Consider the following 26,979-nt stretch of genomic DNA (forward strand, 5'->3'; position numbering starts at 1 on the left):
AGATAGGAAAAAATTTATTGTGGTATATGGACTAAAAGAAAAAAATGGTTTGGTGAGGGACATGAAAGAAAGAGAAGAAAAATAAACAGCAATAGCAATCCTAAAATAAATTGAGGATAGAGACCAGGATATAGAGAAAGACATCAACTATGTGTATAAAATTGGTCATTATTCTAAGGAAAGAAATCGACCCCTAAAGATATAACTATGATCACAAATGGTAGTAGAAGACATTTGAAAAAGTAGGTAAGTTGGCAAGGAGTGAACATTACAATAAGATGTGTAAAGAAAGAGAAATGAGGATTGAGGAATTAGAAAAAGAAAGACACCAAGAGATGAAGCTAGAAAAAAACAAAAAAAAAAAACACTAAGAGAATGGAGACCGAAAGCAAGGAATTCTATTGGAGAATGATCAACATGAGACTAAGAAAATGGTACATCAGAATGGGCAAACCAAAAACGGAAAAAAAAAGGTGGAGAAAGGAAAAAACTAAAAGTGGCCTTTACTAACATCGACGGATTAATTTCAGGACTGAATGAACTTAATGACTACCTGTTAGAAGAAAAAACAGACATAATGGGAATTGTGGAGACTAAATTAAGGGGTGGAATACCACCCATCAATATTAGATAAGGGCTATACAATTACTGGGTTAAAAACAGAGACAAGAAAAACTTGAATGCAACAGAAATTGTGGAGGGCAAAGGTAAAGTAGAACTGATCATGATAAAAGTCGAAGACAAGAACATGAAAAGTAGAAAGTTTGTGGTGACTTATGTGCTCCCAAAAATGAACGCTTGGAAAGAGAACAAGCATATGAAAATGCTAGAAGATACAAGGCATTCATTAAATGAGATACTAATGGGCGGAGGTAACCTGGTAATTATGGGGGACTTTAACTGCAGAGAAATTTGTTGGGAGGACATGACAGTGAAAGGCAGAGAAGACTTGTGGGGTAATGTATTACTGGACATGACCATGGAATATACAATGACACAGTGGGTCAGTGAAAACACCAGATACAGAAATAATGAGGAGCCATCGAGACTAGATTTAATATTTACAACAGAACCTGAAATTGTGGATAAAATTCAATACAAGACACCAATTGGAAAGTGACCATATACTTATTGAGACTGAACTAAAGGAAGAAATATACATGGAGAGAAATGAAAAGTATAGGAAAGGAAGATTGATGTACAACAAAATGGAGTTTGGAAAACTAAAGAAATTCCTTCAGAATGCAAATTGGGAAAAATTTTACATGGAAGAGACAAAAGTGGAAGAGAAATGGGATATCTTGATGGATAATTATAATGAAGGAATGAATAGGCACATACCAAGACAGAAGCTAGAGAGAGTGTACATTAAATGCTGGTTCAACAAAAGATGCAGTGAGGCAAAAGATAGAAGAGACAGAGCTTGGAAAAAGATGGAGAAAATATAAAAAACCTGGAAAATGGCAAATATATATAAACTATAGAAATGAGTATGTAAAAGTGGAAAGAGAGGAAAAAGAGAACTATGAAAAAGACATTACAGAAAAATGCAAGGAGCAACCCAAACTATTCTATAGATATGTGAATGGTAAACTTAAAAATAAACAGGAAATGCTGAAACTACACCAAGGATATATAGAATACACAGAAGATCTAGAAATGACTGAAGTCATGAATAATCACTTCAATTCTGTTTTCACTAGAGAGAAGGCACAATATTGGGATGAAGGAAATGAAGTGCAATCTCCCCCCATGAGCGAGATAATAATAACACAAAAAGAAATAATGGAACATTTATCAAACCTTGATGTCAGGAAATCACACGGCCCGGACGGAATTGCAAATTGGATTCTAAAAGAATGCAAAGAAGAACTAATGGACAAAATATATAACATAATAAGTTGCTCACTTAAGGAAAAATACAAAAAAACTGGAAAAATGCTAACATTGTACCAATATATAAAGGAGGAAACAAGGAAGAACCAACTAACTATACACCGGTCTCACTAACAGGCATGATAGCCAAAATTTGTGAGAAAATTATCAAGAATAGATGGGTAACCTGGAAGAAAATAATATAATAAACCCAAGACAATTAATAGATATAGTGCAAGAAAAAAGGGATGAATGGGCTGATTGCACTTTCCTGGACTTACAAAAAGCTTTTGACAAGGTACCACATAAAAATTATAAAAAAAAAAAAAAAAAAAAATGGAACATATAGGAGGGATACAAGGGAACCTACTAAAATGGATGGAGGACTTCCTGAATTGTAAAAATATGAGAGCAGTACTCAGAGAAAAATATTCAGTTTGGAAGAAGGTGATTAGTGGAGTTCCACAAGGATCTTTATTGGCTCCAATAATGTTTGCTATTTATGTGAATGACATGGATGATGATGTGTAATATTACATGAGCTTCTTTGCAGATGATGCTAAATTGTTAAGGAAAATAAATACTGAAACGGATTGCAACTCACTACATGAAGACCTGAATAAGGTATGGAACTGGAGTCAGAAATGGGAAATAAACTTCAATATTAAGAAGTGTAGCATAATAGAGTTTGGAAAAGTAAAAGTAGAATATCAGGACAATACAAAATTGGAACTAAGGAGGTAAAGATAGTGGGATCTGAAAACGATCTGGGAGTAATTATCTCAAACGATTTGCCCTCTGATAAACAAATAAACAAAGTTGTCGGTGAATCCTATAACTTGCTAAGATTAATAAAAGTGGCATTTACATATTTGGATGAAGAAATGATTAAAAAGATACTGGTCTTACTGATAAGGCCTAGACTAGAATATGTGGCAACATTGTGGTCACCCAGTACCAAAAAGAATATAAAGAAAATAGAAAGAATCCAGAGAGCAGCCACAAAAATGGCCCCTGCACTTTCAAACTTGTCATATGAAGAGAGACTGGCTAAATTGGAGTTACTGACTCTGGAGCAAAGAAGAGAGAGAGGTGACCTACTGACCATCTATAGAACCATGATGGGCACAGAAATACTCAATAGAGAGGACTTGTTCAACTGGGACAAGAGAAACATAAGAGGACATGGAAAGAAACTAAAAAAACATAGTTATAGAAGAGATCTGAAGAAGAACAGTTTTCCACATAGAGTGGTGGACAGTTGGAACAAACTAGACGAATAAATAGTGTGTACAAAAACCATTCATGAATTTAAGAGCAAACTAGACACTGTGAGATACAAAGGTGGGACACCACGAGCATAGCTCCCCTTCCCGTAAAATACAACTAGGTAAATACATGCACAATAAATGAACTGCTTGAAGAGCTGATGTATAGAAATATCGTGGCATACAGGTGATAATAGTCTGGGATGATATTAAGGTAGCTAGTGGCAAAGAGACAAGCTTAAAGTCAGATGGAAAATTGCATGAGTCGATGTCCAACAGAATTATATTAAGCAGTCCACAAATTCATTTTTTTGCATTTCAGCAATAATCAATTATTTGCAATTGCATACACTGCAGTGTTTGTACAAACCTAGCTGTAAGAATGAGAGAAGAAAAGAAAAATATATGTGCCAAAAGGCCCAATAAACCATATAGTTTACATAAGCTTAAGTCATGGAAGTAAATCTTAAGTCACTGAAATGTCTCACAAAAAAACAATGAAGTTTTTATCCGCTGGCACCATTTGATATATTGGTGGCTATGAAAACACTGACAAGTTTCTTGTAAAAAAAATTGTATTGACACAAAAGTATGATACTAGGGAGAGTGAATGTGCTCTCTCACCTAAAGTTGTGGAAAAACTGATGCCGCTTAGCATCAGGTGTGCTCATTGGCAGGAACTTGCTTCATGGTTCCACCAGGGAATCCACACATTTATACAAGCAAGGTTTACACATATAATCAGTCATATTTATTTATACAATTATATAATATTATGAATACAACATACTTGACATGTGCCCACTACAAGATGAAATATCCGAGAAGTATGATGGGTTTACGAGGATGGACATAGTGAGAAATGAGGAGATGAGAAGAGTAGGGGTAGAAAGGGTGCTGGCAACTGGAACTGATGAAAGATAAGCAAAAAGTGTAGGCAGCAGAGGTGTATGGAATGAACTTCAGGTGAAAGACCAAGAATGAGATAGATGGGGTTAACCCCTTCCATACGGTGCCGCATACGTAGGCGGCATGAGGAGCAAGTGGATACGCAAGGCTGCCATATCGGCGTCTTGATTATATTTATTGTAGTTGCCCCTGCGTAATGACATACTCTCTAAACTGTCTTCATCACATTTTCTATGGTTATCAAAATTCACGGGTGAAAGAAAGAACGATCGATATAAGCGATGACTATATTTTATGATACGAGTATTATTACGACACATCGTACGTCTGGCAGCTAATGCTGCCCGCGAGATTTTGGCCCATACTGAAGAGGTTAAAGGGGCTTTGAGCAAAAGGGGAACATCTGATGAGTAGGGAAGGGAAATGGAGGGGATAGGTCTGAATGGAGAATGGTTGTGAATGAACAATAATTTGATACAGCCCAAAGGGATTTCTCCTCATCTCTATTTTTTTTTTTTTTTTTTTTTTTATTAGGGGATGAGGAGGGAGGGTTGCTATGTAAATGAAGTGGCTGCCCCTAATGTTGATGTGCTGTGTCTTACAGCATTGCTTCTGACCCAGGCAGTGAGTGGAAGACAGGGATGGCCTTTCATCCGTGAGGAGTTAAGATGAGAGGAAAAAAAATGGGTCATGAATGGGAATGGAATAGAGTAGGGGTGGATTCATACTTTGGCTAGCTGTTTTCCTTTCAAGGAAAAAAAAAACTTTTTATATAAATAGACAATTTCCTTCATACTCTTGATAATAGAACCCATTTCCTTCGCAGCATGGTACGCATTGCCCAGAAGCTGGACCGTGCTGCATCTTGTCTCGAGTATTTCACCACTCATGAGTGGCGCTTCTGTAACGAGAATGTGCAGCAGTTGTGGGCTGTCATGAGTGAGTCCGACCAGCGTGCCTTCAACTTTGCAGTGGCGTCCCTCCACTGGCCAACATACATGGAGCAATACTGTCTGGGCACAAAGAGATATGTTATGAAGGAAGAGCTCTCAACTCTACCAGTTGCAAGGAAACATCTATCAAAGTAAGTTGTTTAAGTGATTTAAGGATAGCTTCATTTTTTGTGAGTAGCACTATCACATCCATCAAAGTAAGTTTCTCAGTAGAGTAAGGGTAGAGATGTTAGTTTTTTATATGAATATCATGTATGTGTAAGTTCGTTCTGTATAATAAGGATGTGTATGTTATTATTCGTAGATATATTCTTATTTCTTCAAGTTATTATATAAAGAAGATATTTTAGGATTATTCTTTTGACTTGTGGATAAGCACAATTTGTTACCATTGCATTTCTTCTGATTTAAAGCTTATTCTAATATTGACATGATGGCAGTCTATCCTAGACAAGCAATTAATCATTGGAGAAATTTATATAAGCAGAATATATGATTGTTAAGAATTTGTAAGTGGAATATTATGGAGACATTGATAAAAATGGAAGAAAATATAAGTTTGATTCTTCATTTATTTTGGATCTACATCACATTCAATTTTGAAGATGTTTATTAATATTTCCTTCTGCATTATATTATGCCAAAGATATTAATTTTTTGTAGCCAGTGAACACAACAGGTCACACAAATTACACTTCCTTCTTAAGCTATAGAGTGATCAGTTTGTTAAGTGTGGTTTGAAAGGCATTTGGGAAGGTGCTACTTGAGAGGATTATGAGGAGAACAGAGGGAGTAATTAAGAAAGAACAGTGTAGGTTTAGGGAAGGAAGAGGGTATGTAAGTGAAGTCTTAATATGAAAGCAGATATGCTAGAAGTTTTTGGCAAAAAGTAAGGGTTTAAAGAAGGTGAATGAGTGTTGACAGGAAGGCATTTATTGGATGTATTGCAGATATGTAGGATAGGGGGAGTGCTGTTGATGGTGGTCAGAAGTTTTTAGGTGAGCAGGAGAGCTTGTGTTAGGGTAGGGAATGGAGAGAGTGAAGGTAATGAGGAGGATGTGGGGTTACACTAGGGTTGTGTAATATCACCATGGTTGTTCAACATGTACATGGATGGGGTTGTATGGGAGGTAAATATAAGGGTGATAGGAGGGAGTCTGGAGTAGGTGAGAGTGGAAGGAAGTGGGAGATGAATCAGATGTTGCTTGCATATGATGCTGTGCTTATGGTTTGGTGAGAGGAGGGACTGAGGCAGCTACTGGTGGAGTTTGGGAAGGTAAGTGAGTGGAGAAAGCTAAAAGTAAATGTGGGGAAAAGCAAGTTGATGAGATGTACAAGGGAAGAGGGTGGCAGTGAGCTGAAGGTGAGTTTTAATGAAGAGAGGCTGGAAAAAGAGAACACAAAGGGAAGAATGTAAGAAGGGGTGATTATGCCCACAGCATTGTCCGTGCATTGTAGGGTGCTCTGGGATCTTCTGCAGATCTGCAGGATTCCTTTTAGGATTATTGACTTGATGTCTGGCTTATACTCTGCTACAGAGGGATGTCCAGCTTCTTTCCTGTTGACTTAGGAGTGATGCAAGGGTATGTCCTTGCCCCAACACTTTTCAACACATACATTAACTAAGTAATGGACAGTGTCAATCAATATCATTGCAGAGCATCTATTGGCAACTCAACTTGTCACTCACCTTATCTTTGTTGATGATACTGTCCTTCTTGTGGAAACGTTGGAGGTACTGGTTACAGTTCTCATGTCATTGCACAGGGAGGCAAGACTGTTAGGATTCCAGATATCTTGAATTAAGAGCAAGATTCAGGCGTTTGGGAATTACTGTATGACAGATCAGTGTGTCCATGCTTGTGTCAAGGACATTGAGGTTTTGGAAAGTTGCACATACCTTGGTAGTGTAGTACATAACAGTGGTGCCAAAGGATTGACATTACCCTTGGTGTTATGGACACTTTCAACCTGAGTATATGGCATTGTTGACATGCAAGAGGACTTAAATCTGAATCTTCAAGTCACTTGTTCTCCCCTGTCTTGCTGTACAACTGTCAAACATGGATGTTAAATGTTGCCTTGATATCTTTTGGGCAGTTACCAGCATAATTCGTGAATGTCAATTCTAGTTACATGGGTACATGGCATGTTTAACTGATGTTGATCCCACCCACAGGGATGTCTCCAGAAGAGACAACTCTTGATGAAGGCGATGTAGAGGATGTTCACAGAATTTATAGCTGGGGCAAACAGGAGAGCAGATGTGAAATGGGGTAAGAGTATGACAGAAAATTTTGAAAGTAATAAAAAGATGTTTTGGAAGGAAATTAAAAGAGAAAGAGGAGGTGAATCAAGTGGAGAAGAAAAGGTAAAAGGTGCAGATGGAGAGATGATAATGGAAGAGAAGGCAGTGAGAGGAAGGTGGGCAGAGTATTTTAGGGAGTTGCTAAATGTGAAGGAGGATAGGGAGGGAAAGGTAGTTGCAGTGGGAAGCGCTAAGAAAATGAGAGTGATGAGTGAGGAAAATGGAGGAGAAATAGGGAAAGATGAAGTGAAAGCAGCTGTTGAGATGATGAGAGCAGGTAAGGCACCTGGGTTGGATAGATGCCATGCAGAATGTCTGAAAAAAGGAGGTATAGTTATGGTGGACTGGTTGGTGAGGTTATTTGATGTTTGTTTAAGAGGGTAGAGTGCTGGAGGACTGGAGGAGTGCCTGTATAGTTCCGCTTTACAAGGGAAAGGGGGACAAGTGTGAGTGTAGTAGTTTCAGAGGGATCAGCTTGTTGAGCATAGTTGTGAAGGCTTATGGGAGGGTCTTGATGGAGAGGATTAGGAGAGGAACAGAGGAAGTAATTGGTGAGGAACAGTGTGGGTTTAGGACAGGTAGGGGATGTGTACATCAGATTTTTGTGGTAAGACAGATATGTGAGAAAGCTATAGGAAAAGGTAAGGATGTTTTTTTGGCTTTTATGGATCTGGAAAAGGCTTATGATAGGGTAGATAGGAAGGCACTGTGGGATAGGAGGAAAGCTGTTAAGAGCAGTCAAGAGTTTTTACGAGAGTAGTAGAGCCTGTGTTAGGATTAGAAATGGAGAGAGTGAATGGTTTGAGGTAAAGGTGGGACTTTGTCAAGGATGTGTTATGTCGCCCTGGCTGTTCAATCTTTACATGGATGGGATGGTGTGAGAGGTGAATGCAAGGGTAGTGGGTCTGTGGTTGGAGATGGTTAAAGACAATGGAGAAAAGTGGGAGGTGAGCCAGTTGTTGTTTGCTGACGACACTGTGCTTGTGGCAGGATCAGAGGAGGGATTGAGGAAGTTAGTGATAGAGTTTGAGAAGGTGTGTGAAAGAAGAAAGTGGAAAATAAATGTTGGCAAAAGTAAGGTGATGAGATGTATAAGGGGAGGGGGTGACAGCAGGCTGGAAGTGAGCATTAAGGGTGAAAGACTGGAGGAAGTGAATAGTTTTAGATACTTGGGTGTGAATGTGGCAGGAAAGGGAGGAGTGGGGGTGGAGGTAGAATGTAGATTGAGAGAAGTGAGTAGATGCTTTGGTGGATTAAAAAATGTAATGAGAAATAGACATCTGGGAATGGATGCTAAGAGGAGGTTATATGAAGGAGTGATTGTGCCAACAGCACTGTACAGGGCAGAAACATGGAACATAAGAGAGGAAGAGAGAAGGAGTTTGAATGTGTTTGAGATTAAATGTCTGAAAAATATGAGAGGGGTTACTAGGCTGGATAGAGTGAGAAATGAGGAGGTGAGGAGGAGAACAGGGGTGGAAAGGGAGTTGGGAGATAGGGTTGATGAAAGAGTATTAGGATGGTTTGGACACATGGAAAGAATGAGTGAAGAAAGATTAGTAAAAGAAATGTGGAAGGCAGAGGTGGAAGAAGTGAATATGAGGGGGCGACCTAGGATGAGATGGATGGATGGGGTGAAAGGGGCATTACAAAAGAGAGGAATGTCTGTGGAGGAAGAACAGTAGAGGACAGAAGATAGGGGTGAATGGAGAGGGGTTGTGTATAGATGATGCTGTGATGCACGAGGGGGAGTGGGTGGGGGATGGGGGGTGAGGAAGTATGTATGAGAAAAAATTTGATGCATCCTGAAGGGATTTCCCCCGTCTTCCCCTTTTCTGCATGGGGGGGGGGGTTTGCCGAATATATGAAGTGGCCTTGCTGTGGATGTGCTGTGGATAGGATGCAGGGATGACCTGTCATCCAGGAGGTGCCAAGATAAGAGGGAGGGAGGAGGGTGTAAGGGAGTGGAATATAGAGGAAATGGAATGGGTGGGAGTGTTTTCTATGCCTTTTTCTTTTTTGGCTACCCCCCGTGTAAGGGGGAGGAAGCCTTCCATGTGCCCAAACCATCCCAATACTCTTTCATTCACCCTCTCTCCCAACTCCCTTTCCACCCCTGTTCCCCTCCTCACCTCCTTATTTCTCACTCCATCCAGCCTAGTAACCCCTATCATACTTCTCAGACACCTCATCTCAAACACATCCAAACTCCTCTCTTCTTCTCTTATGTTCCATGTTTCTGCCCCATACAGTGCTGTCGGCATGATCACTCCTTTATACAATCTCCTCCTAGCATCCATTCCCAAATATCTGTTTCTCATTACACTTTTTAATCCACCAAGACATTTACTCACTTCTCTCAATCTACATTCTCCCTCTACCTCCACTCCTCCCTTTCCTACTACATTCACACCCAAGTATCTAAAACTATCCACTTCCTGCAGTCTCTCTCCCTTAATACTCACTTCCAGTCTGCTGCCACTTTCACCCCTTGTACATCTCATCCCCTTATTTTCACCCACATTTATCTTCAACTTCCTTCTTTCACGCAATTTAACTGTCACTAACTTCCCCAATCCCTCCTCTGATCCTGCTACAAGCACAGTGTCGTCCACAAACAACAGCTGGCTTATCTCCCAGTTTTCATAATTTTCTTTAACCATCTCCAATCCCTGATCCAACACCCTAGCATTTACCTCTCGCACCACCCCATCCATGTATAAATTGAACAGCCAGGGTGATGAAGTCCCACCTTCACCTCAAACCACTCACTATCCCCATTTCTAATCCTGACACACTCTCTACTACTCTCGTAAAAACTCTTGACAGCTCCCAAAAGCTTCCCTCCTATCCCATATATCTGCAATACCTCCCACAGTGCCTTCCTGTCTACCCTGTCATAAACCTTTTCTAAATCCATAAAAGCCCAAAAAACATTCTTACCTTTTCCTATAGCTTCCTCACATATCTGTCCTACCACAAAAATCTGATCTACGCAGCCTCTACCTGTCCTAAATCCACACTGTTCCTCATCAATTACTCCCTTTGTTCCTCTCCTAATCCTCTCAATCAAGACCCTCCCATAAGCCTTCCTAACTACAAGTCGTCTGCCTGGTATGTCGACAACCCTGACACAGAGGGCTTGATATACAGACTTAGTTTGACACATTGGCTATCATGAACAACACACATAATCATACACATATCCCACACCAAGCCCTCTACACTCCCTCCTCTCCTGATATCACCTTCTGCTCCCCCTGCCTAACCCCAACAACATCATGGAGAGTGGTCGGAACCCTTGGTTCTGACCACCTTCCAATCATCATCACCACCAAAACAAGATGCACCCCAGTTGGCCACAGACACACATACACCAATTACAAGAAAGCTAACTGGGAAGATTTTACTAAAGAGACAGAACAACATTTTGAAACACTTAACAGTACACCAATCACAAACATAAACAATGCTGTGCACACTTTTAATACAATCATACAAAATGCAGACAAGAGATACATCCCTAGAGGCAACAGAAAATCACACAACCCCAACTTCACACCAGAAATCCAAGTCCTCATCAGACAACGTGACACACTTAAACACGATACCCCCATACCCATCCCTCAAAACATAGCAGACCAAATACAAACACTAAACACTGTGATTGCTAATAAAATACACGAACAAAAAACACAAAATTGGCAAAACTTTATCAATGCACTTGATCACAAAACAAACACCAGCAAATTGTACAAAACACTCAACAGCATTACACTATCCAACAGTAACACTACACGCTCTCACGCAGCAATAATCACAACAACAGATAATCTACCCTCAAACAGACAACAAGCAAATGCACTCATACGTCATTTTGCACAGACAAGCCATCTCACTTCTCACCCTGACGACCAACGCACCATTCGACGTAAGAAAGACTTCCCCACAGACTCGGACTATACACCCTTCATAGACAGTCAGACAAAACTCATAATACATACTCTCAAGCACTCATTTGCCTGTGGCCCTGATAATATAAGCAACATCCACCTAAAACACATTGGACCACAAGGTATACACGCACTCACAAACATTGCAAACTACAGCTATTCACACAACACTATACCTGACATCTGGAAGCATGGTAAAATAATCACCATTCCAAAACCGAACAAAGATCCAACAATCCCAACATCGCACCGCCCAATCACACTTCTCTGCACCCCCTCTAAAGTCATTGAACGCCTAATACTTAAACTTGTCACACCACATATTCCCCTTGCTGACTCACAACACGGTTTTAGGCCACTACACTCCACAAACACTCTTCTGGTAAACCTCACACAAAGAATTTTAGATGGCATCAATTCAGATAGGCCCCACCACAGAACACTTCTTATAACATTAGACATTAGTAAAGCTTTTGATGCTATCCCCCGCCACAACCTAACAAATAAAATATATAACACAGACATGCACAATAACACCAAAAGATGGCTGGCCAATTATCTGGCAGGTAGGAATGCATACGTGTCATATAATGGCCAATCATCGCACATCAGAAACATTAAGAATGGAGTACCACAGGGCTCAGTTGTATGCCCCACACTATTTAATCTATACATACATGACTTACCCACACCAGACACCTCAGAAATACAAATCTCTTCCTACGCAGACGACATAACAATCACATGCACACGTCGTAACACAGACAAAGCTGCAGAAATAATCCAGCCATACCTTGATACACTCAACACATGGTTCATCACAAACAGACTCAAAATAGCTCCAACCAAATCTACAGCAACACTTCTCACCAACTGGACAATAGAACACAAATACATACCTCATCTCTACATCAACAACACTCTAATACCACACACAAACACACCGAAAATTCTTGGTGTAACATAAGATACATCCATGTCTTTCAAACAACACATCACAAACATAAAAAACAAATGCACACCTAGACTTAACGCACTTAAGTCAATCACTGGAACGACATTTGGACAAAACAAAGAAACTAATATAACAATATACAAACAATGCATACGCTCAGTGTTGAATTATGTGAGTCCTGCATGGGCTCCTAATCTCAGTGAGACACACCACAACACCCTTCAAATCATACAAAACAAAACCCTAAAAACAATTACAGGCTGCACAAATACAATACCAACAGACCATTTACATCATGAAACAAAAGTCCTCAAAGTCAAGGACCACCTTGACATGAGAGGCATTACAAACACTTGCCGCAGCCACCACAAACACATCACACCCGCTACACTACATAGCAGAACACCCACACACACCAAGAAACATTAAAACAACACCCAAAGACCTTTATTACGCACAAATACTCTCTTCTCTTCCTCCACAACCACCAAATACCAGCCTCCGGAAACATATTCATAATCATATCACTCACCGCTCCATTAACACACTGAAAGACAACACACTGCTGCATGCCAGACCCCCTGATATCCACCCTTCTGAATCCTCTCTCCCACGAAAGGACAGAGTCCACTTGGCCAGACTGCGGTGCGGCCACCACCCAGCACTTCTAAGCTACCAGAAGAGGCTGGATGACCGCATTGTGAACAGCTGCCCAGGATGTTACACTTCACCCCATACCATACAACACATAATGGAAGACTGCATTGTACACAATCATGCACGCAAACAACACAGCATACACTCTATAAAGGATTTGTGGGAAAACCCAGTTTCGGCTGTAGCATTCCTTGGGGAGACGGGACTGCTCGGACAGACAGTCTCGGGAACGACAACAACAACAACAACAACTACACTTAAAGAATAATATTAATGATGAAAATGACAATAACAATAATAATAATGATAATAATAATAATAATAATAATGATAATGATTTGATTGATTTGATTTGATTTTATTCGGATACAATCATACATACAATAAAATACAATACATGTAAGACTCATATTATACATAGTAAATATAATTGTACATCCGAGGATGGCACAGAAAGTCAAAAGACTTATTTCCACTGTGGTCCTCATAAAAAACTAGGAAAAGATTGTCATAATAAAAGCTAGGTTGACTAGAAAAAAAAGAAACGTCAAAATTGACTAACATGAAAAATATGACTGTACAGACTAGAAAAAAAAATGACTTAGAAAAATGACTAGCATAAAAGGTGTAAATTAAACATATAAACTATTTTCCTCAGAAAAAACAGTGTCTAAAAGATAACATTTAACTGATTTTTTAAAACTACTTTTAGAAACAATTGATTGTATGTTGATCGGTAAAGAGTTCCAAGCAATAGCACCAGTGTATTTGAACGAACTTTTCCCTAACAAACTATTAAACCTAGGTACAATAACGGATGACCGACTAGAACGAGTTCTCAAGGTACGAGCATTTCTAACAAGTGTAAAAGTATCTGACAAATAACTGGGACAAGAGTCGTTTACAATTTGGTGAACATGATTAAGCTTTAACTGAACAACACGTTTTTCAACAGGTAACCAATTTAACAGTTTAAAATGAGTATAATCTAGATGAGTACGAGGATGGAGTTTCAAAACAGTCCTGATTAGTTTGTTTTGACATATTTGAAGATTACTTTTAGATTTTTTAGTTAGACTTCTATACCAAGAAGAACAAGCATAATCAATATGACACTGTACCAGGGCTGAAGATAGTAACTTCATTGTCTCTACATCTAGGTATTTTTGTATTCTTGACAAAAATTTTGTTCTGGAGCTGACTTTAATAACAATAATAATGATAATGATAATGATTCATATACTAAAAGGCCCATTCTCCCTTATAAGGGAGGTGGCCAGCTAAGTTATACAACCTCTTTTTACCTATCCCACACCCATCCAACACAAATTTATTGTCCCTTTTCATACTAGCTCCTTTTGAATGAAGGATCACTCGTGTTCCCACCACTGCCTGGGTCACAAGCACTTTATCAAAATACAGTATCTCTACTATTTCAGGTTCTGATGTGATTATTAGGTCTAGTCTCGATGGCTCTTCCTCATTTCTATACCTAGTATTCTGTTGTATCCATTGTGTCACTGTATGTTCTATAATCATATGAAGTAGTACATTTCCCCATAGGTCCTCTCCACCCTTCACTGTCATTTCTTCCCAGCAGATTTCTTTACAATTAATGTCGCCCATTATAATTATTCTTCCTCCATCTTCCATTATCTTATTTAGTGTTATCCTTGTGTCTTCTAACATATTTTTGTGTTCTTCTCTTCCCACAAAGCCGTTTTAGGAGGCAAATGATTTACCACAAACTTCCTGCTCTTCTTATCCCTATCCTCTATTTCCACCATGATCATTTCCACTCTGTTCTTTCCATATGTAACATTCCTCACATATCCTTCTTAGTCAGGAACATAACTCCACCCCCTTGTTTCATTTCTCTGTTTCTAATCCAATAATTATAAACACCATGTCCTACACTGTTGGGTGGTAGTGGACCTTTAGATTTTGTCTCCACAGTTCCCATTATGTCAGGTTCCATTTCCATAAGGTAATCATTCAGTTCATTCAAGCCTGTTATTAATCCATCTATATTTCTGTAGGACACTTTTAATTTTCTGTTACTTCCATCCTGTTTTCTGTTTCCCTTCTGTTTTTCTCTGCTATGAACCATTTCCTCACTTTCATATCCACTACTCTCCAATAGAATTTCTCTTTGACTCTGTTCTGTTCTCGTTTTTTCCCTAGCTTCGATTCTTTTTTGTTTTCTCATCCTCTCTTTCTTTTTTATTCATCTCTCTTTTTATTCATACCAGTTTGTACTGATCACTTTCTGCTAGTTTTCCTGTTTTTGATAAGACATTCTCTGCTGTCATTTGTGACCTGAATTTAACCTTAATTGGTCTTGTCTTGTCTATACTGTATTTCCCTAATCTATATATTTCTTCAATTTCTTTCCTTATTTCCTGTTCACCTTCTTGAAATATTCTTACTACCCTGTTCACTCTTTCTTTCTCCTCTCTTACTCTTGTAGTCCTATTGGGATTATGTTTCTCTTCCATTCCTAACATAATTATACATTTCTTTTTATCTGCTAAGTCTCTTACTATATTCGCCTTCTCTCTCATCACTTTAATAACTGTGTCCTTAGTATGTTCCTTCATCTGTTGTTTCATTATATCTCTAAATTCATTTTTGCTATTTTCCTGAATTTTTTTCCAACCACTTACCTCTTTTTCTATGGACTCTTTATTCTCTTTATTCTTCTTTAATTCCTCATTCTCATCCTTTACTTCTTTTAACTATCTTTTTAAGTTTTCTATTTCTTTATTTAAGTTTTGGTTCTCCTTTAGTTTTTCCAACTTATCAACTCTTTGTGTAATCAGTACAAGTTGACTGAACCTAACCTCCCATGATTCGTTTAATTTTGTTATTGTTTCTTCTAGACTTGATAATCGGGGGAGGTTGTCATCTCCTCCCTCATTAAATCCATAGAAATAATTATCTCCACTTTCTATTGCGCTGCTCTTAACTATATTTCTATTTTTTACACCTTTACTAATTTCCTCGACTTAACTTCTGTCGTCTGCGCATCTCTTGTTGACATTTCTTCTGACGTCTGGAGCCCGTTCGTCCCCTTCCTCATTTCCTTCCATTTTCCTCAATAATCCCTCCCCTTCTCTTATTTTTCACATTCCCACTACACCATGAATTTCCCCTTCCCTACTAATACAACATAGGTACTCCCTCATCGTTGAGATCCACGAAAATTGCGTTTTCTTTCCGGAGTTCCAATCTTCGCTGTCACTTCGACGATCGTGTGTATCTAGACTGCTTTTAAATTCGTGTATCGTTTTTGCACACACCACATTTTCATCTAACTTGTTCCAAACGTCTATTACCCTGTGGGGAAAGCTGTTCTTTTTCAGGTCTCTTCTATAGCTGTCTTTCTTGATTTTCTTTCCGTGTCCTCTTGTATCTCTACTATCCCATTTTATTAGATCCTCTCTATCAATAGTTTCTATGCCTTTCATGATTCTATAAGTAGTTATCAAGTCTCCTCTCTCTCTTCTTTGCTCTAATGTCTGTATCTCAAGTTTTGCTAGTTTCTCCTCATATGATAGTTCTGAGAGTGTTGGTGCCAATTTTGTAATTGCTCTTTGTATTCTTTCAAGTTTTGTTATACATTTTTTTTACTTGGTGACCACGTCGTCGCTGCATATTCCAATCTTGGTCTTATCAAAGTGACTAGTATTTTCTTCACCATTTCTTCGTCCACTTTGATTGTTCTTATTAAATTATAAGTTTCTAAAAAAAAATCTTTTATATGTTTCTCAGGGGACATATTATTCATAATAATGACTCCCAGGTCCTTCTCATTTTCTACTTTTTTAATATCTTTCTCTCCCAATTTATATGATCCCACTATTCTTTTTTTTGCTTCTTCCAAATTCCATTATACTACACTTCTTGATATTAAATTCCATCTCCCACTTCCTACTCCATTCCCATACTTTATTGAAATCACTCTGTAGCGACTCACAATCTTCTACAGTGTTCACCTTTTTCAACAATTTTGCATCGTCCGCAAAGAAGCTCATATACCTTTCAATTCCTTTATCCATATCATTAATATATATAGCAAACATTATTGGAGCCAGAACTGTTCCTTGTGGAACTCCACGTATCATTTTATCCCAATTAGAGTGTTTGTCTCTTATCACCACTCTCATTTTTCTTTCATGCAAGAAGTCGAGATTACTCAAGTGACTCATTATTTCTTTCCTTGTTACTTATATCTCTTTCATAGGGGGGGATTTTCTCCTCCCACTCGACATCTCTAAGTTGTATGTTCTCCCTTGTAAACACCGATTTAAAATGCTTGTTCATAATTTCTGCCATTTCTATTTCCTCTGTGTATTCAACTCCTCATTGTCGTAGTTTCTAATTCTTGTTTGTTTTTCAGTTTGTTGTTTACAAATCTGTAAAATAGTTTTGGTTGATCTTTATATATTTCTATGACATCTTTTTCGTATTTTCTCTTTTCTGCTCTGCACACTTGTACATATTGATTTCTATAACTAGTATATATTTACCATTTTTCAGGTCTATTGTCTTTTTTCCATTTTAACCTATGGTGTTGTAATTAAGTTACTTCAAACTGAGAACGTTAGAGAACTTACCTGGTTAAGTTCTCTAACAATCGTCGGAACTGAAAGTTTATTCTTGAGGCTTCGATCTAAAAGTAGAACCCCTTGCCGAGGTTTATTTGTCCTTCTGGTACCAGAGTTGAAGCTTGTCTGACGTTCAGTTAACTAAACATAGTCTCGTTCGGCTGGAATTCTTACGAGCTCGTAAAATGGCTTCGAAGCCACGGGACAACTAATACTTTAAGTAAGTTCTCAAAGTTCCCGATTTGTTAATAAAAATTACAACATAGGGGAGTTTAATAATATATTAATTAAAATTACGATAGTGTGGTACAAAGTTACAGGAAAGGTTCCCGATTCGAAAATTAAACAAGCTTTCGGGAAATTGCCGTAGGTCAAGTAAACAATGCAATTCCCGTAACAACAATTACCACAGCCTCCCCGACAACAAAAAGAAAGTGTTTAAGAAATATAACACTTTTGAACAAAATTTATAACAAGTTTTTGTTTGCTAGAGACCCTACTACGTCTCTAGAGGCCAGTGCAGTCTTACGAGTTGGCCTCACAGAGGTAGGTTCCAGAGAGACACAATCGTCTTGTAAAGAGTTAACCTCCTCTGAGTCTGAGACCTCTTCAAAGGGTTCAGACTCTCTAGCCTGAACATTAGGATCCCCAGGGGATTCATCCTCAAGACTGGAACTCAACTCAGCATGGAGCTCTAGAGGGATTAAAAGTTTAATGTTCACTTTAATAGTGTTTCCATCAGGCTTAACGACAGAGACTGTACATATCACCTTGTTTTGGTCAGGAAAAGTTTCCACAATACGAAATAAGGGCCAGAAGGGTCTGGTCTTGAAGGGGAGTTTCAAAAAGGCAATATCACCCTTTTCCCAGCTTCTAGAACTGTGATATGCAGCTCTATCCCTTTCCCTTAAGCTGACCAAGTACTCTGTCAACCATCGTTTCTTGAACTCTTCATAGAAATAATCCCTACAGTCCATAACCAAGTTGAGAAGAGAAGGGTAGTCTTCTCCTGATTCCCATTCAGGGACTTGTTCCAAGTCTCCAAACATCAAGGAAGGAATGGTCCTTCCAATAAGGAAATGATTTGGGGTAATAACATCTACCTCATTTTCACAAGAACAATAAGTTAGAGGTCTATTGTTCAAAATTTTTTGAACATCAGACAAAAGAGTGGTAATCTCTACCAGGGAAGGAACAGACCTACCCAATACCTTATACAAACAATGTTTCACTGTCTGTATTAACCTTTCCCAAGTGGCACCATACCAAGCAGCATAGACAGGAATGGTTCTATGCTGAACAGGGGGAGTTTTAAATTTCTCTTCAAATTCAGAAGACAAAAGTTGTTCAATAACATTTCCCGCTTGTACAAAAGATTTAGCGTTGTCAGAATAAACAGCAGAAGGAATTCCATACCTGTTAGCAAACCTAACGAAAGACAAAATGAACTCAGGAGTGGACATAGTATCCACAATTTCTCTAAGCAATTAAAAGAATCCACTCCAAGGTCAGAGTCTGGTTTTATCCTCAAAGGCCTCTCCTTACGTTTGAAACTATCAACGTCTTGGATTTCATTAGAGGGCATTTCAGGAATCCCCCTTATCATTCTCTTTAAGTAGAAAGGTTTCTCACTAGGAGGGATATATTGAGCCCCAGTCCCGTATGGAATATAACCATCAGCAAGTTTGATAACCTTGCATGACGGGCTACCATACAAGGGGGCACTTTCAATTGAAAAGTTTGAGAAGTTTTGAAGAATATTACCAATGATCCCTAAAACGTTCAGTTTGTCTCCCTTCACTTTTGGAAAACTTGGCGAGACAAAAAATTGGTGATTATTCATACTAAGTAGTACAGAAGATAAGGAAAGAATTTGTAAGAACAAGTTGAATCCTTCAATGGCAAAAAACAAACTAAACAAATTCATCCCTGAAGGGAGTTTTAAGTTAGCAGTGTAGTTAAAACCTCTTTTATTTATTAGAGGTAAACCACAGGAAGAAATTAACTTGTCCATAGGAGGACTTAAACAAGGTCCAACTTTGTCCTCTACAAATTCCTTGTTAATGATAGAAAACTGGGCTCCAGTGTCCAGTAAAAAGAGACATTGGGCAGTTCTCTTTCCTCTGCTAATAGAAAGGGAGACCAAAGGAACAATGGAATCTGTTGAATTATGAAAATTAAACACTTTCCCTTCAGAAAGTGGTGTCTTATAAGCCATAGGACACGGACACATGGCTCCATGGTGCTCGGGTTTGTTGCAAACAAAACATTTGTAAGGCAGAGCAGCCTTTAACCCAGGGCATTCCAAAGAACCATGTCCATGATTTAGGCATCTATTGCACAGTCCTAACTGAGCTGCTCTAGCTTTCCTGTGCTCAAGGGATTTATATGAAGTACACTTCGAACTAGCATGGTCGGAAGCAGGGCAAAATTTACATCTACTAATAGACTTCTTAATGGGATTAGAATTGGCCTTAAAGGAGCCATCAACTCCCTTACTGGAATCAACTGGTTTTTTCAAGGAAATTTCCTTGAAAGCAAGGGAGCTGGTAGTAAGGCTTCGTTTAGGTTTGACACCAAGATCATCTGATCCCATTTTAAGTCTAACCAAAACCGACTGGTAAACTTCCTTGAGTTGATTAAAATTGGGGTAATTATAATTAATCACCCGTGACAATTCAATTAGAAAAAATTTAGGCAATTTAATTAAGATTAATTTACTTATCAAGAGGAGGCCCTCGCTTCCTGGCCTAGTGAAATCTACCCCAAATACCCCAAGGTCTTGTAGCTTGGAATCTACAGACCTAATGTAACTTTCAAGGTCTCTCAAGAGTGAGACCTCCGGTGCTTTTATAATGGAAATCAACACCTTATCAAGAATTTCTTCCTTGTTGAAATACAACTCATCAAGAAGAAGGAAGCAGAGTCAAAACTTGAATCATCCACTGGTAATTTCTCTACTAAATGGAAAGCCTCCCCTCTGAGGTATCCCTTCAAATAAATTAACTTCTGACTATTAGTCAGATTGGGGATACCAGCTAAGGCATTCAGAAAACCTTTTTTAAGTTTAAATAAGCAAAAGGATTGCTGGAATTGTTCTCGAAATGTTGAAGAACAATAGGAGGAAGAGGAAGAGGAAGTTTTACAGAATTATCAGTGGACTTGTTTTCACCTATTTTAGATTCAAGAACTCCCCTTAACTCTTGTCTCCGTTCCTTATAAGGAGACAATTCAAGAAGAACGGACAGGCGATAAGCGCTGGATTTCTCCATATCCTCGTCCTTTTCTTCCTCGGGGAGCAATTCTTGAATTTCCTCGTCAAAATCTTGTATTTTTTGAGAGGAAATTCTCAATCTGAATTAACATATCGTCAAGGACGGAAATAGATAAAGAGTCAGGTTGTGCATTAAGATCTTTTAAGTCCTTAGAGATAAACCCCCTTTTATGAGCTCTCTGTCTTCGGAGTTTTTGCAAAACTTCCGAATCGGACAATGTCTTATCGTGGCTAGTCATAACGACGCCAACCCCTACAATTCGTCACAAATACACGAGCAAAATAGTCGTGCCAAAAACCGTCTTATAGACTAAGCACAACGAAGATAGAAATTAAGTAAAAATCATTAATTTGATTTAAATACGAGCTTAAATTGGATAAAGGCAACAAATCAAAGAAACCACGACAATATAACAATAGAGGCCACCAAGAATAGAGAACTATTCGAAAATTTCCGAATGTTCACGAGAAAGACTAGGTACCAAAGGCGGCAAAAAAAATTCCCGAAAATTAATAAGGTCCTCAAACGAGGAAATTAATAAAACCGAATAAACTCGGTATAAAGAACAGGAAACCGGACTTCGTAACCACACACTATCGTAATTTTAATTAGCGCTTACATAGCGGCTTACGACACAAAGGGGTAATAATTTAATGTCAAAATCGACAACTAAAGTTAAATTTAAATATTTACGTAAATTCTCAAATTCCGAGCTAATAAACTAAATCCGAGAATTCGGATTGTTAGAGAAGACCTATGGTGTTGTAATTAAGTTACTTCAAACTGAGAACGTTAGAGAACTTACCTGGTTAAGTTCTCTAACAATCGTCGGAACTGAAAGTTTATTCTTGAGGCTTTGATCTAAAAGTAGAATCCCTTGCCGAGGTTTATTTGTCCTTCTGGTACCAGAGTTGAAGCTTGTCTGACGTTCAGTTAACTAAACGTAGTCTCGTTCGGCTGGAATTCTTACGAGCTCGTAAAACGGCTTCGAAGCCACGGGACAACTAATACTATAAGTAAGTTCTCAAAGTTCCCGATTTGTTAATCAAAATTACAACATAGGCTTAAGAAATAATAAAGAGGTAGGGGAGTTTAATAATATATTAATTAAAATTACGATAGTGTGGTACAAAGTTACAGGAAAGGTTCCCGATTCGAAAATTAAACAAGCTTTCGGGAAATTGTCGTAGGTCAAGTAAACAATGCAATTCCCGTAACAACAATTACCACAATCCAAACTTTATCCCCTTTGTCTTTTAACTCCCTACATCTTTTGTTATACCAACACTTTACATACACTTTTTCTTGCTTTTGTCTTGGGACATACTTTTCCACTCCTTCTTTATAAATTTTTGTCAAAATATTTAATTTCTCTTCTACTGTTGTCTCCTCCTTGTGTATCCTTTCCCAGTCTGCTTTTTGAAAGAATTCTCTTATCTTATAAAAAGAATATCCATACATCAATCTTCCCTTTCTATATTGTTCGTTTTTTTCCATGTATTTTTCCTCATTTAGTTCCAGTTCAACCAATATGTGGTCACTTTTACTTAGTGGTATCTTATATTCAATCTTGTACACTATTTCAGGTTCTGATGTGATTATTAGATCTAGTCTCGATGGTTCTTCCTCATTTCTATACTTAGTATTCTCTTGTATCCATTGCGTCATTGTATGTTCTATAATCATATCAAGTATTACATTTCACCATAGGTCGTCTCCACCCTTCACTGTCATATCTTCCCAGCAGATTTCTTTACAATTAAAGTCACCCAATATAATTATTCTTCCTCTATCTTCCATGATATTATTAAGTGTTATCCTTGTGTCTTCTAACATGTTTTTGTGTTCTCTCTCTTCCCATGAAACAGTTTTTGGAGGCACATAATTTACCACAAACTTCCTCCTCTTCCCAACCCTATCCTCCACTTCCATCATAATTATCTCTACTCTACTGTTGGGTGGTAGTGGACCTTTCAATTTTGTCTCTACAATTCCCATTATGTCAGGTTCTTTTTCCTTCAGGTAATCATTCAGTTCGTTCAAGCCTGTTATTAAGTCATCTATATGTAAGACACTTTTAATTTTCTGCTACTTCCATCTTGTTTTCTGTTTTCCTTCATTTTTTCTCTGCTATAAACCATTTCCTCACTTTCATATCCACTACTCCCTAATAGAATTTCTCTTTTTCTGACTCTGTTCTTTTCTCGTTTTTTTTCCTTAGCTTCTAGTCTTTTTGTTTTCTCATCCTCTCTTTCCTCTTTATTCATCTCTCTTTTTATCCATACCTGTTTATATTTATCACTTTCTGCTAGTTTCCCTGTTTTTACTAAGGTATTATCTGCTGTCGTGTGTGACCTGAATTTGATCTTAATTGGTCTGGTCTTATCTGTATTGTATTTCCATAGTCTATATATTTCTTCAATTTCTGTCCCTGTTTCTTGTCCATCCTCTTGAACTACTTCTAATATCTTGTTTACATTTTCCTTCTCCTCATTTACTTCTGTGGTCCTATTTGGATTATGCTTCTCTTGCATTCCTAATATAATTATACATTTCTTTTTGTCTGATAAGTCTCTTACTATATTCTCCTTCTCTCTCATCACTTTGATATATGTGTCCTTTGTTCTTTCATCTGTTGTGTCACTATATCTCTAAATACAATTTTGTTGTTCTCTTGGACTTTTGTCCAGCCCTTTGCTTCTTTTGCTATGGACTCTTTATTCTCTTTATCATTCTTCTTTAATTTCTCATTTTCATCATTTACTTCTTTTAACTGTCTTTTTAATTAGTTTATTTCTTAATTTTTGTTTTTATTCTCCTTCTTTAGTTCAACCAGTTTATCAACTCCTTGGGTAACTAGTGTTAATTGGTTAAACCTAACCTCCCATGCTTCGTTCATTTTTTTTTTCTCCTCTAGATTTACTAGTCGGAGGAAGTTGTCATCTCCTCCCTCATTAGATCCATATAAGCAGTTATCTTCTCTTTCCATTGAGCTGCTGTTATCTATATTTCTGCTTTTGACACCTCTGCTTCCTTGTTTTTCCTCGTCTTTGTGTTCTGCACCCCTTTTGTTTACACCCCTTCTAACATCCGGGACCCGTTCGTCCCTTTCTTCATTTCCTTCCATTTTCCTCAGTAATCCCTCTCTTTCTCCATTTTCTTCACCTTCCCACTACACCACGAGATTTCCCCTTCCCTATTAATACAACAAAGGTACTCCCTCGTTATTGAAATCGATGAAGCTTGATTTTTTCCTGGAGTTCCAAACTTCGCTGTCACTTCGACTGACGTGTGTGTGTGTGTGTGTGTAAGCGCGTCTACCCTTTCTTGCCTTTCTATGCAAGACTTAGTTACTGCATTGTCTTTTTTCATTTATTTTATATACTTCACCTTGAAACATAGGTAATCAAGCATGTATGCGCTTACGCGCACGCACGCAGTTATATGTACATATACAAGCAACTAACCAACCATACTAACACAAATACTAAATTGCTTTCTCTTGAATCCGGGTGACTGCGTTGTTTCAAGGTGGCATAGTGGACTGCATAGCCGGTAGCAAAGATCCCGCCATGAAGTCCCGTTCCATTGTACTAATTTAACTTCAACTGTCCTTGTATTTAATTGTCAGCCATCTGGAATCCACTACTAAACAAAGGCCTCTCCCGATCTCTTCTATGAATTACACTGCAGCGCCAGCTTCTACCGCGTCACCCTTCAAACTTCTCAATCAACTCTGTAATACAATTTGATTAATAACACTGGTCGACAAAGAATTTGTCCCACGGAAAACAATAGCTGTATCTTATATGTTTTTACATGCAGAATCCAAAATTAATGTCAATTTTTTCCCATCACCCACAGTTTTTGTGTTCCATGGTATGTTACGTTACGTGTGCTACGTGGGATAAATTTCAATCAAACGGTTGGCAACAGTGAATTTGACAACACTGCGTGAGGTTGTTATATGTTTGGCAGTACTGTGTTTGAAGTGTTGCTGTGAGGTTGTGTAGTGCGCATTTGTGTGGCAATAAGTTTGCGATATTGTACAGTAGCGTACCCACTATTCACCTTCACAATGCAAAGAAATTGTATAAACCACCCAGACAATTTTTGCTTTCTTTGCGGTGTACTGACATTCGAGTCATATAGACGGCGTTCCACACCATCTATTAAAAAGTGTTATGGACATTATTTTGGCTGCAAAATGGGAGACCAGGATAAAAGTTGGGCCCCTTGTGTGTTTTGTATAACCTGTGTCAGGCTTCTTACTGCATGGGTGAAAGGTTCACGCCATATTCATTTTGCCATCCCTATGGTTTGGAGGGAATCAAAAGATTGCTACTTCTGCATTACTAATATAAAATATATAACATCAACATCCAAACATATTGTAGAATATCCTAATTTATCATCTGCTATGAGACCAGTACCTCACAGTCAAGACTTTCCTGTACCTAACCCTCCAAAACAAATGGAACTAAGCGATGATAAGTCAAGTAAGGAGGTTATGGAAAAAGAAACAGAAGACATACACTTTCAGCCAATCTGTTTTTCTAGTGAACCACATTTATTGAGTCAGGGAGATCTGAATGATCTTGTGCGGGTTTTAAACTTGTTAAAAAAGTAATCTGAACTTCTTGCTTCCAGGTTAAAGGGCAATGTTCTCCCAAAAGAATCCAAAGTTAGTTTTCATCGTAAGCGACATTGTGATTTTGAGCAATTTTTCTCACTTGAGGATTGTGTGGTGTTTTGCAATGATGTATATTCTTTTATGTAGGAGCTTAACCATAAACATGACAGGAATGAGTGGCGCTTGTTTATTGGCTCTTCAAAAGTGAGCCTGAAAGCTGTTTTGCTTCGCAGTGGAAATAAGTTTCCTTCTATTCCTCTGGCCCATGCAACTAACATGAAGCTTCTATTGCAAAATATTAAGTATGAGGAACATAAATGGAATATCTGTGCTGACCTAAAGGTTGTGGCAATTATACTTGGAATGCAACTGGGTTATACAATGTTTTATTGCTTTCTCTGTGAGTGGGACATCCGGGATAAGAAAAGTCATTATGAAAAGAATGTTTGGCCGAAACGATCTCTGACCCCAGGAGAGAAAATGTCAATCCTCTTGTTGATTCAGAGAAAATTTATCTGCCTCCTTTGCACATTAAGCTAGGGTTGATGAAGCATTTTGTTAAATGTTTTGGATAGAACTGGCAGTAAGTGACGCAAAAATCACAGAAGGTATTTTTGTTGGACCACAGATTAGGGAGCTAATGAGAAACCAGAATTTTGATGAAGAGCTAAATGATTTAGAAGAAGTTGCATGGCTGTCATTTAAGAAAGTTTGCGCAGAGCTTTTGGGAAATCACAAAGCATATAACTATTCTGAAATCGTAAAAGAACTACTGACATCCTACAAGGCCTTGAGATGGAATATGAGCTCTAAAAACCCACTTCCTAGACACTTGGACTTTTTCCCTGCAAATCTTGGCGCCGTCAGTGACGAGCACGGTGAGAAGTTTCACCAGGACATTCTGAACATGGAAACCCAGTACCAAGGGAAGTGGAGCTCTTCAATGTTGGTTGATTACTGTTGGACATTAAAAGGAGGTCTCCCAGAAGCAAAATACACTCGAAAATAATAAATTTCTACATTTTAGAGGTAAGTTTTATCGAAACATCATCCTCATTTATTAGTTATAATTGTTTGAAATTTAATTTTATCACAGAAAAGCCATGCCTGATAGAAAAATTCTGAAAACTTATTTGAAATCAGAAAAAAAAAATCTATCAAGTTCAACTTCTTTTACTTGTAGGATAAGTATTTTAATAAATTTTGTTGGCCAGAGTAATTAAATACCTTCAACCTAGTGATGTCTGTAAGATGTTTGCTTTTGCTGAATAAAATATTCTGGGAGTAGACATGATAAACACTGTAGGAGTCTAATAAACGCCAAAAGATTAATCAAAACGGTTCATACTAACGTCTCTGGGGGGTTTCTGCAATTGAACAAAATCGTCCGGCGAAGCTAGAATGCAACTGAAATTAAATGATACAATACGACATTGTAGAAACTTGTATAAAAAGCGTCACCTTGAGTGTCTATGACTGAAACACCGCAGCCCCTCAATAGTTGGCAACGGTTCTTTGGTGGGGGTGAGGCTCCTATAGATCTCTATGGAAAGAAACGTTGGATTAATTAATAAAAATCAAGT

At 38.2% G+C, this 26,979-nt stretch overlaps 1 protein-coding gene across 5 annotated transcripts in view; it reads left to right on the plus strand.

The window, feature by feature from the left end:
* Positions 1-26,979, plus strand: part of LOC143024170 (putative fatty acyl-CoA reductase CG5065) — a 510,045-nt gene that overhangs the window by 374,571 nt on the left and 108,495 nt on the right. For all 5 annotated transcript variants that reach the window (XM_076182987.1, XM_076182982.1, XM_076182983.1 and 2 more), the window contains one exon: positions 4,879-5,136. In XM_076182987.1, coding sequence (XP_076039102.1) covers positions 4,879-5,136 — 258 coding nt within the window. The remainder of the gene's footprint in view (positions 1-4,878; positions 5,137-26,979) is intronic.

Source organism: Oratosquilla oratoria, chromosome 3 (genome assembly GCF_046742065.1).
Source record: "Oratosquilla oratoria isolate Oo_2021 chromosome 3, ASM4674206v1, whole genome shotgun sequence".
In the NCBI taxonomy this organism is placed as follows: domain Eukaryota; kingdom Metazoa; phylum Arthropoda; class Malacostraca; order Stomatopoda; family Squillidae; genus Oratosquilla; species Oratosquilla oratoria.